Source organism: Crocodylus siamensis, chromosome 1, assembly GCF_052110815.1.
Source record: "Crocodylus siamensis isolate JL-2025a chromosome 1, ASM5211081v1, whole genome shotgun sequence".
NCBI classification, from domain to species: domain Eukaryota; kingdom Metazoa; phylum Chordata; order Crocodylia; family Crocodylidae; genus Crocodylus; species Crocodylus siamensis.
In genome coordinates this window covers 145,362,737-145,383,338 of record NC_143395.1, presented here as the reverse complement: position 1 = coordinate 145,383,338, position 20,602 = coordinate 145,362,737, and the positions used below count along the sequence as shown (strand labels likewise).

At 37.9% G+C, this 20,602-nt stretch overlaps 1 protein-coding gene across 1 annotated transcript in view; it reads right to left on the bottom strand.

Annotated features, from left to right (window-relative positions):
* FMN2 (formin 2) overlaps positions 1 to 20,602 on the bottom strand; it is a 246,295-nt gene that overhangs the window by 54,205 nt on the left and 171,488 nt on the right. The window contains exon 14 of the mRNA XM_090044786.1: positions 6,670 to 6,762. Coding sequence (XP_089900912.1) covers positions 6,670 to 6,762 — 93 coding nt within the window. The remainder of the gene's footprint in view (positions 1 to 6,669; positions 6,763 to 20,602) is intronic.

Genomic DNA, 20,602 nt, shown 5'->3' with positions numbered 1-20,602 from the left:
TAACTGTACAAACTTCCCCTCTGGACTGAGAAAATGCAGGCATATGCCTGCAGAGGCTCAGGCTAGAAGCTGGGGGTGCTAGAGCAGCCCTCCCTTCCCTTCCACAATGTTAAGCTGAGGTGGGGCATGGCCCGGCCCCAGCAGGATGCACTGATTAGCCCAGGAGGGAACTGATAGCAGTGTTTATCGCCCCAAATTCAGTGTTTATCACCCCATTAAGAAAACAACAGAGGGACATTCCCAGCCACCTGTTGATTCAGCACCGACCATAGCCAGCACAGGGGGTTGCTAGCTGATACACAGACACCTCCTCAGCAAGGCAGAGAGGAGGGGGGAATTCTTGCTTAGCTGGGAGTGGTGAAGGGGAGAGCAGTAGCAGCCTGCAAGTCTCTGGAGCTGCAGCCAGGGAACAGAAGGCCAGCCCTGCTGTGGAGCAGAGAGCCCCACCTAGCCCAGAGAGCATGCTGCTGGAGTCTAATTTATCTTAAACGAGCAAGGGCTCTGGGACAGCCACTGCATAAGCCAGTTTGAGCCAAATCAGTTAAGTCTGATACTACATTCAACCAGGTTTGGCTGAAACCAGTTTGAGATATTTTCAAACTGCTTTATGTGCATTGAACATCTGTTCTATTACAGGTTTAAACCAGTTTTTGACCACTTAAACTGGTTTATGTGTAATGTCTGTCCCTAGCCAAGGAAGCCGTCGGATGACGACTTTTCTTATCTTTTTAAGGGGAAAAGTTTTATTTTTCTGATATTTTAAAGCCTGTTTTTTAAAATAATTATTTTAACACAAGTATCATATTATCCTATTAAATGCATCATGAAAGCTACATGTAAAAAACATTCCAACTTTGAAGTCAGATACTCTTAAGAAATGCCAGAGTTAAATTTAAATTTGCAACCCTAATTCAGCTCTCTGTACTTAGGCACCATGAGACTTGATGTTACAAAAGAAGTTTCTAGCAGAATCAGAAATAGATCTCAGCTTTGTTGGGATCCATGCCAGTGCCTTAATCACAAGGGAACATTCTTGTTCATCTAAAAGAACCCTGTACCTCAATTTCTATCCCTTCTCTAAGCTACAAGAGGTCCTTTAGGACACAATACATTCCATCATGTAATCATGAACAACAGTAATCCTGATGTTTCCTAATTGTTACTAGATTGATTCTGCACACATAGTATTGTTTAAATCTGTTTTTCCATGCACAATAACCCCCCTCCCCCATAAAACAAAACAAGAAAACAAATAAAACTTGAAACCAAATCTGACTACTGCCTAGGTCATCATCAGGGTTTGAAGTCACAATGCTTAGTTCCACAACACAGATATTTGTTGCATGAGCTAAAAGAGCAAGTAATGGCACTAGTATGTCACTACTCTCTTGCATATACACCAGACCCTCAGGAAGTGAATGCAACAAACTTTGCCAGTGACATACATCTATTTGTTTGTCTACAATAGAAATCTGGGAAGCAGAATTCCTAATTTCTATTTCACTGGAAAGTGGTTACAATTCTTCACTCAAACACACAAATTGGCAGAATTCTTGTGCAAGGTCACAATTGCAAGACAAGGGTATAGCATACTATGTTCCCAGCTCTACCTGTAAAGTCTTTGTATTTGCTTGTCTTCTAAATTTACCTCTTATAAGAAAGGCTACAAACTTAATTCTGTTCCTGGCTCCTAAACTATTACTGCTTGCCAAATGAATGCTAATGAGGACATAGTTGGTTTTACATCTAGGAGCTCCATGCCACACGTGCCAATTAAAGTACAAGTCCCTTAAATATGAATCATTTTTGTGGATGGCCTGCCATTTTTATTGCATGATGAATCAGTTGAATGTGTAGCATGTTACTATTTACTGAACAATTAAGAAAAGTGTGCAATGAATGTAACTGCTAATGGCCTGAGACTAGGAAGCATGCTCAGAGTAGCTGGAATATTCAAAGATTCTAGCAACAAACGTGTAAATACTTCATTTCACTGCAGTTAACTTAGGTAATTACTTTGATTCTTTGGAGTGGATTTTTTTTCTTATTTCATATAATTTAATTTTTTTTCTGTAATACCTTGCTTGGAAACAGCCACCATGTCCTGCTATCCATTGCCCACCCTTTTTTTGTTGTTGTTTTAACTGAAACCTTACAAAGAAATTAATCTTGTGGCACAGATGAATTATAGAAAAATTCAGGAGAAGTGGATAAAGTTGGGAAAAGGGAAAAAAAGAAAGCAGCATAGGTATAATTTCTGGAGGGTGACCCTCAGGAAAAATCCTGAAGGGAGCAGGCTGGCCAGCAGTGCCAGAATTAGGCTGAAGCTACTTAAGCTGTAGCTTAGGGCCTCACAATACGAGGGAACTCTAAATAAGAAAAAAAAAACCCCACACCTGGATATTTTCATTCTAATATGACGAAAATATAAATAATATATATGGTTCCACAATTATTATTCATATTGAGGTCATAAATATGTGCAGAAATAACAATAATTCATCTCTAAAATTTCCTGAAAATCCATTTTCGTGGATTATTTTAATTGCATGGGGCATCTTAAATTGGGCATATTTTAGAGCCTCAACATGTCATAATACAGCACTGCTGGCCAGCCTCATTTCTCAGGCAGATATAGATCTGAAGGAAGCAGACAGGCTCAGGGAGAATATCCTCAGTCAAGAGAGAAAAGGACACAACCGACACACTTTTCTTAATGAGCTTTATTTTCAAGAAATAAAATCAAAGCCCTCAGAATAGGGACTGGAAAACAGGGCCTAGAGCAGTGGTTCTCAAACTTTTTAGACTCCTGGCACCCCTTGAAAAATTTGCAGCACCACTTGATCAATCTGAGTTACCCCTTAGAAAAACCCATGTCTTCGTTTTCCTTTTTTTTGTTTTTGTATTTTTGACTACAGAAAAATAGAAGAGCAATTCTCCCAATGCAAAGACCTGAGAAAGACCACAGCAGGTCAGAAGGCTTTTAACACTATGGATTCCCATTCAAAGTCTCTGGATTTATCTTGTGAATCATGTTTGTACATCTTAACAGTGTTAATATTGCATTGCACCCTTGAAAGGATCTCAAGTCACCCCATGGTGTTGCAACACCCTGTTTGAGAATCAGGGGTCTGAAGTCTTTTTTGATGCATATGATAAGCAAGTTCACTGGCTGTCAAGGTACTTGCCTAACATTTTCTGATTTAATCTCAATTTTTCTACCTACCTTTATAATATATTATCATATTTGCCTGTGTACTGATACATGTATGTAGCAAAGCAAGTCATTAAAATTTAAGCTTGATAGAATTCTGAACCCTAATCTTTCCTACTTCTTGGGAGCCTCACAACTTATTCCTCATAACAGTCTTCTCTTCCTACACAGTTAGTAAAATACAACTGGGTCTGTTATAATAGAATCATATATAAGATGGTTGGAAGGGACCTCAGGAGGTCATCTAGTCCAACCCCCTCAAAGCAGGGGGTTCAAAGCAGGACCATCCCCAACTAGATCATTCCACCCAAAGCTTTGTGTAGCTGGATCTTAAAAACCTCCAAGGATGCAAATTCTAGTGCTTTGTTACCCTCCTCATGAGAAATTTTCTTCCCAGTATATAACCTAAACTTCCTTTGCTGCAACTTAAGACCATTGCAACTTGTTCTGTCGTCTGCCACCACCGAGAAGAGTCTATCTCCTTTCTCTTTGGATTCACTATTAAGGTAGCTGAACACTACTATTAAATCCCACCCCCCAGTCTTCTCTTCTCCAGACTAAATAAACCCAGTTCCTTCAGCCTTTCCTCCTAAGTCATATGCCCCAGCCCCCTAACCATTCTCATTGCCCTCCTCTGTACTGTTTCTAATTTGTCTACAATAGTTTAATTCAAAATTACAACTGTGTAAAATGTGTAGCTTTTCCTATAAAACAGTCCTTCTCTAACTCCTTGCCAGAAATATTTAACTAAATGTCCAATTCTTTTCACCTTCTGGAAGACTGTTGTTTTCCTTTTCAACTTTGATTTACCAGTGTTGAGAATAAGTGTAGTCAGAATATTCTGTATGTGCTTAGCTAGTTTCAACTAGTCGATCCCTTTATGCACAAAAGTTATCTTCTCTGAAAGGCATCATGTAAACATTTCAAGTTATTCAACCCTACCAAAAACAAAGTTTTTCATATATAAAAGTTTAAAACATTCTTACTTGGAGAAACTGAACTTTAAATAAACTTAAAAACTTGATTTCACTTTGCCTATAACACATATTATATAAACACAAATTCCCAAAAGGTGCCAAGAATTGTCCCTCTGTTTTTCTAAATGATCATGTGTGCAGTCTAGCTGAAAAGACTCATCGATTATGTCTACATAAACAACAAAATCCCTTAGAAAAAATATCTAGATCAAAAGCCCTGTCAAACACTGAACAGGAAAGAGAAATCCTGCTTTAAACATGGCCTCTTTCAAGTCTGAATTCAATCCCACAAAGTAAAAACAAAGGATTTCATAATGAAAGGTATTTTAAATGGAACTTCACCAAAGAATTTTTTTCCTTCTACATGTTAAAGCCTTATCTTTCATATATATTCTTTTTTATATTGGGATAGGATTCCAAAGAGTGGGCTTTGCACATTAAAGGAAATGTAGAACAATTTATTCAGAATAAATCTGAGTTCATAGTGACCAACTGCAATAATTTCCATTAAATATAAAAGATAATTTTAATTTTGCTTCAATAGCAAGGGTATGGGGGGTTTCTCTATCAAAGATCATGCAATTCCCAATAAAAACATTCTAATAATAGAGCAGAACTTCAGGGTTCAGATCTTTCTGTACCTCCTTTTCTCTTTTTCAAAACACAAGACGCAAGGTAGGCACTCACACTGCAGAATCAACCGTCAGTAAAAAGACATCCGATTCTGTACATCAGATCTGTGTAATTATCTAATAGAATTCACATTCAAGAACCACAGCTAAATTTAAACAGGAAACCAGGTATGCTTGAAGGCAGCGAAAGTATTTCAGGAGAGTTATTCCTAGCTTACACTAGTATAAAAGAATTAGACCTCATGCGTTCAATTTATCAAACTCCTTTTTAAGACAAGTGTATAAAAGAGTTATTAGAACTTGAGAAGTAATAACATTTCCCTCAAAACGAGACGTGACAAAATGGCAACAGGGAGCCACTTTCCCCATTAATGCTTATATATAATAAAAAGCTCCATACAAAAAAACCCCTCAAACAAAAACCCCCCAAAACAAAGGAATCATATACATCACATAATTGTGGCATTCAGATTAGAACTTATGCTCTTTGGTTTCAAAGCAGATTTTATAGATTATTTTAGGACTATTATTTCATAATTGAAACATGATTAGACTTTTGGGATTGACCCTTGTAATTATAGGAAGTCAAATGGTGCTTTGGCAATTGGGGTACAAATCTAAATTGCTAAATAAGTATATACAATGAAACATTAAGTCATAAAACACAAACTAATCCATACTGGTGTATTCATTTGGAACACGACATAAAACTCTATCATTATAATGTGAATTTCAAGTACAACCATTTTTCCCTTTGAATGCATCTTTCTAAAGGAGGAAATGAAAGTAGGTATCAGGGACCATGTTATTTGCCTTGGCTGATCTATTTAGGAATTTAAAATGTGCAGGTACTCTGTCTGAATCACTAGAGTTAAATTCTAGGCACATAGCAGTTCATCAGTGATAATTTCCAGATGTAATGATTGGTAACACAAGTCTAGAATGAAGGTTTACAACTACTATGAGTAAGTAGTAGAGATGGACTTTTCATGTCACTTTTTATCTAATCAAAATGCAATATTTTCACCTTCTATAATGGTCTACTGTAAAAAAAAAAAAAAAAAACTAGGGTGGGGAACAAGAACAGCCTAAATCTTGTAGAGCAATGGCCACAAAAAAGCTTTACCTTCTAAAAAAAATTCTGAGTTGCACAGGAACATAATCAACACATGTGCTGAATGGACCAGTGGTTGACAGAACATCATTTCTGAGTAGTATTCTCTACAGATATCAGTGACAGAATTTTTTTTGCACATCAGCTTATCAATGAAAACTATCCCACCTACTGTGGAATCCCAAGAGAAACACCTCTTCCTGTCTTTTGTGCTTCCTTCTTCATGTTCAAATTATCAGGTCAGCACAGATGCACTTAATTTATACCTCCCTGCAGCACTTTTCATTAACCTGTCCCCAAAAGTTTATGCAGATTTGCCCTTTTTTTGGTCTGCAAACTTAGGAGTACTTTTCTTATGCATGCACCACATTTTTGGCACGTACGAAACAATCATCACTTTGGAAACAATTCAGTTACAGAGATCCAGATTTAAAAAAAAGTTCAGGAAACAATGATTGTGAAATTGTTTTCTACTGGAGTTGTGAATTTATCATAAGGTCTCACACTTGTGCCAATAGCATTTATCTTTGCTGACACGCAAAAGAGAATGACTCACCTACAATAGAGCAGTCTTTCTGAAAATCTTTTTAGAACTGTGGCATCTGATTAAACTAATCCACATCATCTATGATGCCAAAATAAACAATCTCCTTACTAACAATATATAAACATTGTTCCTACAACTTCCCTTTGAAATGTCATGAAAAAGTTAAATGATGTTTCATTATTTACCTTGACTAATGAATTGCTCCATGTTGTCTTTGAAAGGCTGGAGGTGCTCTTCTAGTGAGAGCTGATAAACTTTTGCTGCTTCTGTCTCACATACTGAAATTAAAAAAAAAAAACCAGATTACAGATGTACTTTATATTGACACTGTGACAGAGACATTCATACTGCAGTAAAGAGACATTAGCTTATATTAGCATAAAGCCAAAAATATTTACTGTTCCATGATCATAAATTTATTAAAATACAAATATTCCGATACATTCTTCTCTGAGAGCAGTTCTCTTCAGTTCTATTCTATTGTTTTTGAATAAATTACAGACAGAACAGTTGGTCCCCAAAGTTGGTTTGTAAATACACTAATAAGAATATTGAAAAATACAGATATAATGGAGTAATGAGTAGGAAGACAGAGACTACAAAATCAGGAAATGCATGCATGTCGTATTTACAAAAAACTTAATTCTTGGCTTAATTTGGGGATGCTGAAGATGTTTGGTCTTATTTAAAAGCAAGGTTTTCAGTTTCTAATCAGGTGCAACTTCTTGGACCAGCTCAGTTTTTCATTACATGTTTTGCATTACTGGAAGGTGAAGCGAAATGAAAAACTCAAGATGCAAAAACCACGCAAAGCAGTGAAATGAAATTCCATGTAACGAGTGTTGTACAGGCATGTGCCTGATGTGCATAGTCCTGCTTAACTAAGGGTACTTGCTGGAGCCTTTTGTTTTGTTCACTAGCCTTTTGAATGATTCAAGAGCAACCAATGAAGGGAGAATCTGCCATTAGCACAATGGCTGTGATGAAGCTTCAGGGTATACAAGGTCAGTCTTAAAATAGTTTGAATCTTGTTGAGTTACAGACGAGTACATAAAAGATAGAAACCAGTGAAGTAATGCAGGCTGGCAAATGATGAGTTGACATCATTAACATATTTAAACAAATTGCCCAGGCTTTAGAAGGCCATGAACCAAGCAAACTGAGTTTTTGGACAATGACTAACCAGCCGCTATTCAGACACGATGATAAGCGTAGGTTTCTATTCAAGGAGGAAGGGAACCTTTTTAAAAATACTGCTTCTATCTGAAAATGAAATCAGTATTAAACACTATTATTTCAGAAGGTGCTTGCACGGTCAAGGTCATTGACTAATTCAAACATTCCAGAGAATTTTAATGCTAGAATGAGCTTCTTGGTGTATCCCTTACTAAAGTAACTTTACTACATGTGTTTCAAAGTGTAGCATGCACAAGGAATGAATGTAGTATGCTTCACCTCAGCACTCCCTAGGATCTTCCCTTGAGAGATTCAATAGGCTCTCGGGTTTGTTTATTTACCTTAAAGTATATTTGAAAACATAAATGCCAGCAGGCTTTTGGGGGGTGGGGGTTAATGAACATATGGTGTGTGCTATTTAATTGAAAGCACTAGTTAAATAGTTGTGAAGCAATTTATTTTAAGAGAAGTATCATATACCTGTGCACTTAGGTGGGCAGGCTCAGAAAGTGTACTTATATGCACAGTCAAACATGAGAATGGAATTACTACATCATATGTTGCTTTCCTGAAGTTTACAGAATTAGTTCATTTATTCACCAAATAAGAATTGCTGTAGGCAATTCCTACTGCTTCCTCCCTACTTTGACTGTATTATTAGATTATGCCAAGAATGTAAACTTTGTACATTCTTGGCATAACCTTTCAAGAAAAGAAAGGTGAATCACCTACATGAATCCTTTCCAGAAATGGTCTCATACACTTAACAAAAAACTCTTCATCCTAAAAGCTCTCAAAGCACTTCACAAACTAGCCCCTTTAGTAGAATATGAACACCAGCCACCAGTGTGTTATAACACCACACAAGACTCTAGAACAAGAATTGAAGGCAAACTTTCAAACCAAATTAAATGAGATAATTTAGCACTTCTGAACAAGTTATGTGAAATGATTATTAAAAGGTCCCCAATTCAGAAATAAATGACAAAATACCTAAAAAGAATACTGCACTCTGCCACAAGCCACCATAACCATTCAGTAAGATCATGTTAGTTCTATATCTCATTCCAGACTGTGGATTACACATCCTTCACAAAAGTCAAACTTCTTTTTTAATTTACTGGTTGCAACTCAGATGACCTCCTGATATCTCAGTTAATTTAAAAGAGGATAAGCATGGATCCTCTGAGGATAAGCACCCAAAAGAGATCTTATCCTAAACCTATGCCAATAGCCTACAGCAGTCTTCCTTCAAAGTCTTTCAGGAAATGCAAAGATATACCATCTCTCATATTTGCTTTGGAAAAGGAAAAACAGATCTAATATTGTCATAATGAATGCCTTAATCTGTCTTTCTTTGTAGTATGCTTTAGAGTCAAGAAAGGTCTCCTATGACTAGTGAGTTTTGGTTTTGTTTGGGTTTTTTTTAAAGCTCTCTCTGTCTCTACAATCCTTTTCTTTATGTGAAAGATCTAAAATTAGAAATGAATGATCTTTATAAGAGTCAAAGTTCAGGTTTGATTTAGCCAGGAAGCAAAACCTTCCTGAGTGAGAAAACTGAACTAGAAATTCAAGACCTAAAGAACTTTTTGGTATTACCATAGTTGGTTAAAAAAATATATATATATATACCTTCAGAAAAAACCTCCACTATTCAGCTCCTCACTTTTTAATTCACAATGAAAAGAAGCTTATGGCTAGATCTTGCCCAACATCTCTGTTGTGCAACTAAATTTGATAGAGAACTGATAAGCAGCCAACAGATCAAAAGGAATGCTAATTCTGGGTGTGAAAGAAGTACTCAAACAACCCAACTCAGATTATACAGCTGACTTTGAGCTACCTAAACCTGAGTTGGGTTCTGCTACATGCAGGCATTCACATAGGGAGGTAGTTGAAGGTAAGTTGGTGGGGGAAAGGTGGGAAAGGGAGGGACTGACAGGATCAGGGGACTGGTTGGTCTGGAGGGAGCTGGTGTGTTCCCTTGGGGGGGGGGTAGTTACAGGGTTAAAATAGCACTGTCCCAGGGCTGGAGCAAGTGGTTGTGTTTTCCCAGCCCCAGGCCTATGTTGTGAATATGTGAAGGCAGGGTTAAACTATTTTAGATTTGGGTAAAGACTGATCTTAGTTAGTTCACCTCCTGAGGATAATAGTGATGCATAGGGGGTGCACGTGCACCCCCTGAGAGCACTGCACACCCCTGACAGCCAGCATGGGGGGCAGCAGGTGAGAGTACTGGTGCCCCCATGAGAGCTCTGGCTGGGGAGTGAGCTAGAATCGGTCCCCCCATGGCTGATCCTGCCCTCACAGCCTGCGGGATTGGCCGTGGGGGGAGCCCCCAGTTGCTGACTGTCCAGTTGTGGGGGGCAAGTGCCCCCCCAACTCAGGGGCCACCAGTCACCCTCGTCTGAGGATGAACTAACTTGAATCGGGTTCACCATTTTTGGGGGCAATTTAAATTTTGTGAATGCCTGCATGATATGACATTTAAACTGAATTAAATATAATGCTTGTACATATCCCTTGAGTACTTCAGTGTTACTAAATATCCATTCTACTATCAGCAACAGAACCTAAGAAAGCCTCTCTCAACATAAGGAAGACCAAGCTGAAGCCTAGAACTACATGAGCTGTATCCACCCACAACTATTTATTTTTAAAATACTGTGCACTTACACATAAAGGAACAGGTTCACAGTCATACTACTATTTGGAATGGAGAACTGTAAGTAGCCCTTCTCTTTACAGTCCGTCTATTGATGATGTCTGTTCACACTGATTTTGAAGAGGAACAACCATGTGCACTGAGAATGGTTTGGACTACTGAGGATATCTACATATCCAAACTTCAACAAGAAATCATGCATTTCAAATCAAATTCAGTGCTAAAGTGGATGTCAGTTCAGGTTAATGTTTTAGTTTTGACGAACTGAGCTCACCCATTCATAACAAAAACTGCAAGCCATGTGCAGGCCATTCAAAGACAATGGAAAATACAGAAATAAGTGTTGTACTAATTATAGAAAATACAGTCCCTGACATAAAAATCACTTATTTTAAAAAGCAATGGGAGGCATGCTTATATCATTGCTTGTGTAATGGCAGTATCATCTTCTGCCAATTTCAAAAAAACAAACCAATTTGGTGGATATCTTTTAGGTAACAGAAATAACATGTTGGTAGCTTTTGGCAGGCTCCAGTGCCTCAGATTAATGTGAGTTACTGTTTAGAATCACAAACTACCTAAACAGCACTGGTAGACGTAGTGCTCATCTGTCATGTTCTATAATGTTTCACTAGAGTCTAAAAACCTCCGTCTTGCCAAGCTGTTATGACTCTTCAGCATGATTAAAGGAAGCAGAGTGCTGAACATATGATAGGAGTACAGAAATTAGGGACAGTTATCAGTATTGCTGCTTGCCCATATTTCTGAGTGAATGAGTAAAACATTGCATAACTGTGTCTGACTTCAATACTTCTTTTATACATTTCTTAGCAATGCAAGTAAAGTATATGAGCTGTATGCGTGAATGCATATACACAATACATGTAACACATGATATAAGAATGCAAACTTATACACCTGGTAAAAAAAATAAATTTTAGCCCAGTGACAGTCCTGTGGGTGGGAACAGTGCAGCCATGGGGATGTGCTGCCAACACATACATGCTTTTGTGAAGCTAAGTTAATCTAATTTTGATGCAAGTTAGTGGACCTACTTAGGTCCACTAATTTAGATGAGGTGTGCCATTTTGGGGTGATTTATGCCCTCTGTATGGCTCTACAATTAGGCCTGTACATTTAGATCAGCCTAGCCTAACCCTTATTAGGTTGATCTAAATGTAATGCCTGTACATCTCCACAGGCAACATATATAAAACTGAATAAAAAAGGTTCATTTTTTGGGTACAGGCTACACAGATGGGGTCACATACCACTGAAACCGACAGCCTCAAAAGGGGAGCTCAGAGGCAGCTAAGGAATGAATAGAATCACAACATGAATTATTTTCTCATTTATCAGATACATTTTACCAGGGGTGGATCTAGAGGCGGTATGGCAGCCTGATTACACCCCCCTTTGGCTACAATGCACCTGAGTTCTCAATGCTGGTCAGGCCAGATTCCCTGCTTTCATGCAAGTCTAGAGATGTGGCATCGCTGCTTGGCCTCTCCTTTCTCTGCTGCTGAATTCAGTGGAGTTTGGGGGAGAAGTAGGTAAAGAATGAACAGCAGTAGTCCCAATCTCCCACCTCCCTCCCCCACTCCCACCAAGGCTCCAGGGCCAGGTGAAAGCAGGGACCCTGGCCAGATTTGCAGAGATCAGTTGGTGAGCTCAGAGTTCACTGCTCACATGGAGCTCCAGTGGAAGCCTAGCACTGATCAGGCAGTGGGTTCAGAGCTCATTATGCATGCACAGCACAGCAAAAATAGAGGGGTGTACCCTCCCTGGAATGCCTACGAGGTATTGCCATTTCTAATTTCTAAGAATCTAGATAAAGGAATAAATAATAAAGAATGACATATGCAGCTTCATGAGCCAACAGATTTGAAATGCTGTCGGTCTGGCATCATAGCTCTGGCACTTTATAAGTATTATAGACTAAGAAGGTCAGAATCTGAAGGAAGGGGGAAGAACCTATAGTGATTGAACAAACATGAAAATTACAATACTGGATGAAGATCAACGGTCCATCTAATTTTGTATGTTGCCTCATGTGCTTCAAAGAACTGCATACAAACATCTGTATCACACTGTATGATGATACTTCTTCTTAACCTCCGGGCAATTTGTATTAGAAGCATAATGATTATTAATGCCCCTTCATATAAGCATCTCTCTCACTGAACTCTAATGCTTGTCTAAATATTACGTTTACTAGATAATTCATTAAGTATTCTATGTATACTACCATGTGTGAGAGATTAGAACACTTAAAAACAATAAAGGACATATATAAACAAATGTTCATAGGAAGTTCATAGGGAAGTAGAGTTAGAAGGGACCTCACAAGGTCACCTAGTCCAGTCTCCTGCTCAAGACAGGACCATCCTCAACTAAACCAGCTTATCTAACCTGCTTTTGAAAATTTCCAAGGATGGAGGTTCCAGAACTTCTCTGTTTTAATGATTAACTGCCCTCATAGTGAAAAGATTCTCTCTCGTCTCCAGCCTAAATAGCCCTGACTGCAGTTTGAAGCCATTACTCTTAGTCCTGATTTCTACAGTCACAGAAAATAGTCTATTTCCATACTCCTTATGATCATTATTCAGGTATGTGAAGACTGGTATCAAATCCTCCTTAAGTCTTCTCTTAGCCAGACTACATAACCTAGGTCTTTCATTCCTTCCTCAGAAGTTATGTTTCCCAGATGTCTAATCATTTTTGCCCTCTGCTAGACTCTTTCCAATTTATCCATTAATTTCTTAAAATGTGGGGCCCCAAACTGGACACGGTGCCCCAGGTGAGGCCTCACAGTTCCAAATAGAATAGAAGAACCACTTTCCTTAATTTGAAAGCGATGATGCTCTTGTCAACAACTCAATATGCTGTTGGCTTTTTTTTTTTGCAAGTAGAACACAATGTTGGCTCATATACCACTTATTCTGCTTATTCATATACACTGTACCCACAGGTCTTCTCTCTAGTAGTGCCACCTAACCAATCATTCCCCAGTTCATATTACCCACTGTGATTCTAGTGCATGCAATTATTCTTTCCCAGTTGTTTGGACTTGCCCATGTTGAATTTCAATTGGCTAATTTCAGGCAATTTCTCCAGCTTACTGACCCTACCCACCAAAGTAACTATAACTCCACCCAACTTGATGCCATCTGCAAATTTGCTAAGTGTGCATGCAATCACATCCTCCAAACTATTAGTGGACAGTTAAACAGTATTCAACTCAGAAAAGACTCCTTGGGAGCCCTACTTGATACCTCCTCCCAATTAGACATTGAGCCATTGATGACTGACATGATGCTTTTTGAGCATGAGGATCTAGCTAGTTATGTATCCACTTTATAGTATTCTATCTAGTCTGTATTTCCTTGACTTATTAATGGGAGATGGTGTCAAAAGCCTTCCTGAAATCAAGATCTTTTCCCCCCATCCACAGAGCCAGTCACCTTATCATAGAAGTCATAGCCCTTACTATAGGAGGAAAAGTCATAACACAGTAAATGCAAAAAAGTCTACTTCACTTTTATGATATTTCAAGAGAAATACTTGAGTGTAACTGTTTATTTAAGCAGTTACTTAGCCTATATTTTTTTAAATGGTCTGAATCAGCATCAGAATATATTTCATAACCTATTTTGTAGAAGGTAAATGGTATCAGAGTACTTTGCAGTTTCATTAATTTTAAAATATCCAAAAATATGTTTCCTTGCCTTTGGGCAGCTAAAGTAAGTATTCATACCCACTCCAATTCTGTAATTAGCTATTGAATTAGTTTATTTTATTTACCAGTGACTGGACTGTTATTCTCAGAATGCCTAATATACCAGTTTTCATCTAAAAAGACCTCTACATGTTTAAATGCTCTATGAGCATTAGCTAATGAGTTTGTTAGAGCCAGGAAGAGAACAACTTAGACTAGTAAAAGCTTGACCTGAAAACAATTTAAAATTTCTCTATAAGGACAAAACCAAAATTATTTCCCAAGATCAATGCCTACAAGACAGCAATTACAAAACCCCCCCACCAGAAGAAACAGAATCTGTGAGACATTACAGAGCATGACAGAATCCTAATTGTTAGGGTATTTCCTGGGATGAGAGAGTTTTGGGAGATGGTTCCTTGGCCCAGGACTATTTATGTTGCCTAGGGAGATCCCTGAATCTTCATCACTGGAGATTTTTAAAAGTAGGTCAGATGAACCAATCATTCCAAAATGATAATTAGGTAAATCTTATGTTAATTTGGGATGTGGGGATGGATTAAATGACCTATTAAATTCCCTTCCATTCCCATTTCTCCATTTCCTAGAATGAGAGAAAACTGGCAATTCAAGTATTATTTAACCTGGGTGTATATTTAATGCAAGCACAAACTGAAAAGCTCACAGATTTCAATGGGATTCTCTATTTCACTTGCTGCGCAAGGCTTTGCAAATTCACCAAGAGTGACTCTTAACTTCCTCTACCATCAACTGGGGAAAGGCATCCCGCACTGTAGAGAGAGGTGTAGGTCATGTTAGGCAGAAAATGAGGTAGATTTGCATCTTATTATATAATCATATCACATTAGGGTTGGAAGGTACCTCAGGAGGTCATCTAGTCCAACTCTCTGCTCAAAGCAGGACCATCCCCAAATAGATCATTAAAGCCATCTAATAAACTGATGATACCAGGGATTTCAAAAGTATAAGCTTTTGTGAGCCTGGAAGCAGTCGTCAGAAATCAGTGGTGCTCTTGCAGAGATTTAGCAATATTAGGTGAAAACCTGGTTTCACAAATATTTATCTATCTGGGAAGGTCAGGTGTAATTAAAATTGTAATTTAATGCCAACCAATCGCACACAGCCAGTATGTGTATATATATTAGAGTATATATTAGACATAAATTCCAGCAGCACCGGTTGTATGTGATACTTGGCATTAAATTTGCTCAAGTGACTCATAAGGAATAAAAGATGTCCAGGTTATCTTTTTAATACAAATGGATCACACAAAATAAATTAAAAACTTACAAAGCAACTCTTAAAAATTCCAGTATAAATACACATTATATTGTTCCTAGGTGATGAATAAGCTGCAATCCAGCTTCCCTGAGAACACCTTGTATTCTGAGTCAATAAAAAGCAAACAAACAAACAACAGCTGCCCGTGGATACCCCAACCCTATTTCAAGTCTTAATGCTCAGTTCTTGACATTCATGCCTGAAACTCCAGTTTATAAAGTATCCAGCACTCTCTCAGTGAGATTATTCAGTGAGAGCTGATCTAAATTAGTGCGGACTGAATCCACATTGTCTGGATGAATCCACTGTCTCCAACCTAGGCATAACACAGTATTTACTCCCATTGACCACACAACATGACTGCCAGCGAATGCCATTTCCCCACTGAACATGTATGGATTTCCCAGCTGGACACATTTTGAAAAGTTCCTTCCTATAATAAAAGGGGGTTACACGCATTCCTTTTCTTCCCAGCATAACTGGTTGGATCCAACGTGGTTATCTACTGGACTGGAACCCTTCACATTAGTAACTAATTATTTGCTAATTCTTTACTAAATGGGAAATTCCAAAGAATTATCATAGTAGAAAGCTCAGGACTATTAGCAAGGATATATACAAAATTGCTCTGAAACATGGAAAGTTTCAGTCCTCTTCTTCATGGGTCATTCTACTGTGTCGGGGTAGCATATAAAATATGAAAATAAAATGAAGCATCTTCTTAAGTATACATCAGCATTTTTCTTCAGTTTTCACACCAGATGCAATGTAACTACAATTTTAGTTACTTTTGTAACTCTACTTAAGCCAAAACAAACTTTCAATAGAAACTAGAATTTTAGCTACTAAGTCAGAATTATTACTTAACTTTTTGAAAATTGTACCGTGTATAATGCAAGTACTATTGTGATTGCGTGTGATGGGATTTGAGTATGTAATATTTCTAAGTTACCTAGCAAAGTATATAAAAAGTATCCACCTTTTAGACCAGATGCTCACCCTCTCTGTTTAGGGACAGAAATTGCACATAAACCAGTATAAGTGATTGGAAACCAGTCCAAATCTCTAACACAACAGAAGTTTAGTGCACATAAACCACTTTCAAAATGGCTGAAACTGGTTTAAGATAAACCTCTTACGGATGTGTTATCAGATTGAACTAATTTAGGTTAAATAGGTTTATTGAATTTCTGTCCCAGACCCCCTCCAGATCCAAGTTAACTCACAGTCCCCCATCCTAGGATGTTTTGCACCTCCCCTGGAAACCTCCCTCATAGGATAAGTAGGCTAGCCTTGACCCAAGCTATCTGCTCCAGGCAGGCAGGGAGGTATGCTCTAGCACCCACCCTGGCTTCCAGACTGGGCCACTACAGGCCCTTGACTATTTCTGGAATCAAAACGGAATGTCTGTTCACTTGCTTATCTGTTCAGTTTACACAGCTTAGACTAGCCCTCAAAGATTGAATCAATTCAGCCTTGGGCTTTTTGACTGTCTGCACTTAGCCTCTGGGTGCACATACATGTGTGCTTTACTGTGGAGTAGACTAATTAGCTCTGCACTAAAGTGTCACAGTCCATGTGTGCTGGTATTAAAAGTGCAGTAGATTAATTAACTCCACCATGAGATAGTACTGTCAGCAACATTACTATTTTATGGCAGAATACTTACATGCAATCAAATGCACACGCAGACTGTGACAAGAGCTGACTGGGGCATGAGGGTGCTAAAGTGTGGGGACTGCCTGCTGGCTAGCCCCACACTGGAGCACCCTCGTGCCACAGCCAGCCCCTATGCCCCTGACGCCACCACCTAGAGCCCCAGCTGTAACTGCTATGGTCTTGGCTGCACATTTAAATGCTGCACCTGGAAGCAGCTGACTGTCATGAACTGTGCTGGAGTTTATATCATCGTATGAACCGCTCATGCAGATGCATCCTCTGACCGCTGCTCTGCTCCATTCTCCTGCCTGACTGGCTGCTCTGCTTTCTGTTCTCTGGCCTATACTCCCTGTCTAATCTGCTGCTCTTTTTCCTGCTCTCTGTGCTTTGTCACTGCACTGCCTGCTCTCTTCTCAGTCTGCTGTGTGCTGCACAGACACTGCCCCTGCCAGTTGTGGCACGTATGATGTAGGATGACCCTATTTTAGCGCATCATTAAGATCTTGTTGGTTTGGAAACTACAGAAATAGTTTGAGATCAAATCTGTTAAGATATATAGAACTTGCCAATTCCAACTGTGTTTATTTCCGTGAGATTGCTTTGCCTCATCTGGTACTTCCATAAGTAAACTTATTATATAAAATAGTTAACTGACATATTTAAAACTTTTACATAAAACTTTGGTTCAAGTTTTGTCTTGTCCCTAGTTTAATGTAGCAATTGTTTATTTGTTAAGAGGTTGAACAATAAAATTGACAAGGGTTATTTAATAAAAAGGGAAAACAAATAGAAAATACAATTCACTGAATAAGAACGTTGTAAGTGCTCACTCTTTTAGTGTCATTTTGTAGCAGTATAATTAGCCCAGAACGTTATTGGACTTTTAATATTAAACATCAAAGTTATTTAAAGCATGATGAATGCTCCACTTCCCACCCCTGCCTTTAAAAACCCAAACACCATTTAGAATAGCAATTTTCCAGATCTACTAGAAACAAATCATCTCTCTCGGAAATATAATGTGAATCTCTGCTTATCTCTTCATATATCTTTTTTTTTTAAGAAAATGACATAAAGAGATGACCAGCTGTATTTTGGACTCAATGTATTCAAATCACTTACTATTTTGGTAATTATAATATTCAACAGCATGTTCACTGAAAATCTCTTTCCCTCCCCCTTTTCAAAGAAAACAAATAAGGGTCTTTATGCTACATCCAAGAAAAATAAAAGAACAATGAGAATTGTGAATTATACTGATGGACAATTAACCTTCAGGCCACCACTTCTCCATTTGGTTAACCACATATAAAACCACACACATTTATAAAAGTGCTAAAGTAGTTAGAAGAGGTTTTTTTTAAGTATCAACTGGAGTGATTTATAAATTTGTGCCTCTAATTTTCAGCAGTTCTATACAACAACAAGTTCCAGAACTTATATAAAAGTCAACAAAAGATGCATGCACTCAGTTTTTCTGAAAAATCAGATTTGCAGTGTAAGTTACAACCACTATTTTAACAGCACCCCCAATGTTTGCATGTCATGTTTGTAACTACAACCTGCAACTTTAAAGAACGTGCAGAATTTAATGACGGGAATGAAACTAGCCTCATCGGAAACACAAACTTTACCACAAGTTGAGAAAGAGCTCTCAATTTTCTTTTATTTATTTTGTTGGTATTGTTAAGGCTTACACTAAGAACTGCTGAGGCTTCAAGGGCTTCCATAGACAGCTCCTTGTTTGGAGTTTTAAGGACAGTAAAACATGACTCACAGATTGACTGAAAGCCTGCCTTGAATTTACATCTGGTTTAGGTTTAGGAGTCTGCATGCTGCACAGTTCCAGTAATTAACTCTTTCCAGGATGGCTGCATGAGTTTCTAGACTAGAGTATGTAAATGCAAAGCTGATAAGGGAACAAAAGCAGTATTTTAATTCTGTGAACATAACTCTGTGCTTCTAAATAATAACTTGGCTGGCCAAAGGCCAGATACACTTCTGTATCATTTGGCCTTATATTTCCCTCATCAGCTTGGCCATAAACTTAAAGTGTTGTTATCACAAATAAGCATGTTTCTGTTTATATTTCACCTATGGATCTGCAATTCATCACCTTTCCCAGAATGTTGTAATTTATTTAATGGTTCTTTAAAGTCTTAATGGTTGTAAAAAGTTTAATTTGCATGCATGTAAAAATATACAGAGAGAATAAAAACTGCTAAAGATTGACAAAATACTTTAAAGAATGGAACTGGCAGGTGCTACAGGGTACCGTAATAGAAATAGTTTCTGCAGAGCCAATTAATTCAGCCTTTTAGGTATAGGGAATTTAACTTACTCTTTCCATTTGCCTTTCCAAAGTTTTGGAATAAAAGCTAAGAAGCACATTCAAGCCTGTGAAGTGTGTGGCAAACCACTTATGCTGATCAAGGAGTGGCAGGAAAATGCTGCCAAGAGCCTCATTCACATCATCACAGGGATGGTATTTGATGGTGACTATTCGATGAAAATGAGGAAAAACTGGGAACTGCAGGCATAAAGATCACATCCAAGAGAGCAATAAAACTGATATATTCTTTGACATTAAGCTGCGAGTACATGATGTTACCCTCCACCCCCAAGAGACTAATTCACCACCAATGGTGAATGAGCCTTGTTTTGCAAATAGGTCATGTTTCTGAAAACACAAAAGAAAGATGACAAAACCAAACCCAAATAAACAAACAACTCTCTCCCTCTCTCCTCCCCACCACCCTGAATTAGATTACAATTTAGGTTAGAAGTTCTGCTGGAATTTGCCAGTAGTACAGATATAAATGCACACCTACCTAAAAGTCAAAATTTAAGTAATCTTTCTGTGGAAAAATCTAGTATTTCCAATATAGCACTTTGTACAACACATAGCTAGCCTGATAGCTAAACATCAGCCATGTGACTGTCATTCCAACAGCATGTTTGTAAGTAAAAAGAGGAAATGATAGACATGGCAAATCCTTGTAAACTTTTCAGGGTTTTAGCAAGAGTTGTTTGGAGGGTACTTTCAAAGTGTGATGTAAAAACTAGATATTCACCTAGTCTAGTATTAATTCATGTAAGGCTATTCAGTGAATCAGATGCACTCATGATAGCAACAAAACAGGACCATAAACTTTATTTAAATTACCAATACCACAATGACATCGTTATTTGCAACACTGAAGGTTATCATATGAAGATACTAGTAATTAACTACATCATGGCATGCCATCACACACTGTGTGATCCAGACTTTTAGATCCTTGCTCATGGTTTAATATGATTTTTTTTTTTAATGTTACCATTTAAAAGGTATTTTCTGCCTAACATTGAATTGTTTATTACATTTCACTGAAACTTTAGTGGAAATTGTGCAACAAATGACCACTGATAAATCAGAATTTAATTTGCAAGGATAAAACTTACTCTTGGAAACTATTATGATGACATAAATTTAAAGAGAAACTTCTTGATGGCTAAAATTTGCCATAAAATGTGTTTATAAATAAAGCAGAGTACTATCTCTTCCCTAAATTAAATCCAGGGCCTGCTAAATTTCATGGATCACAAACCTAATTTT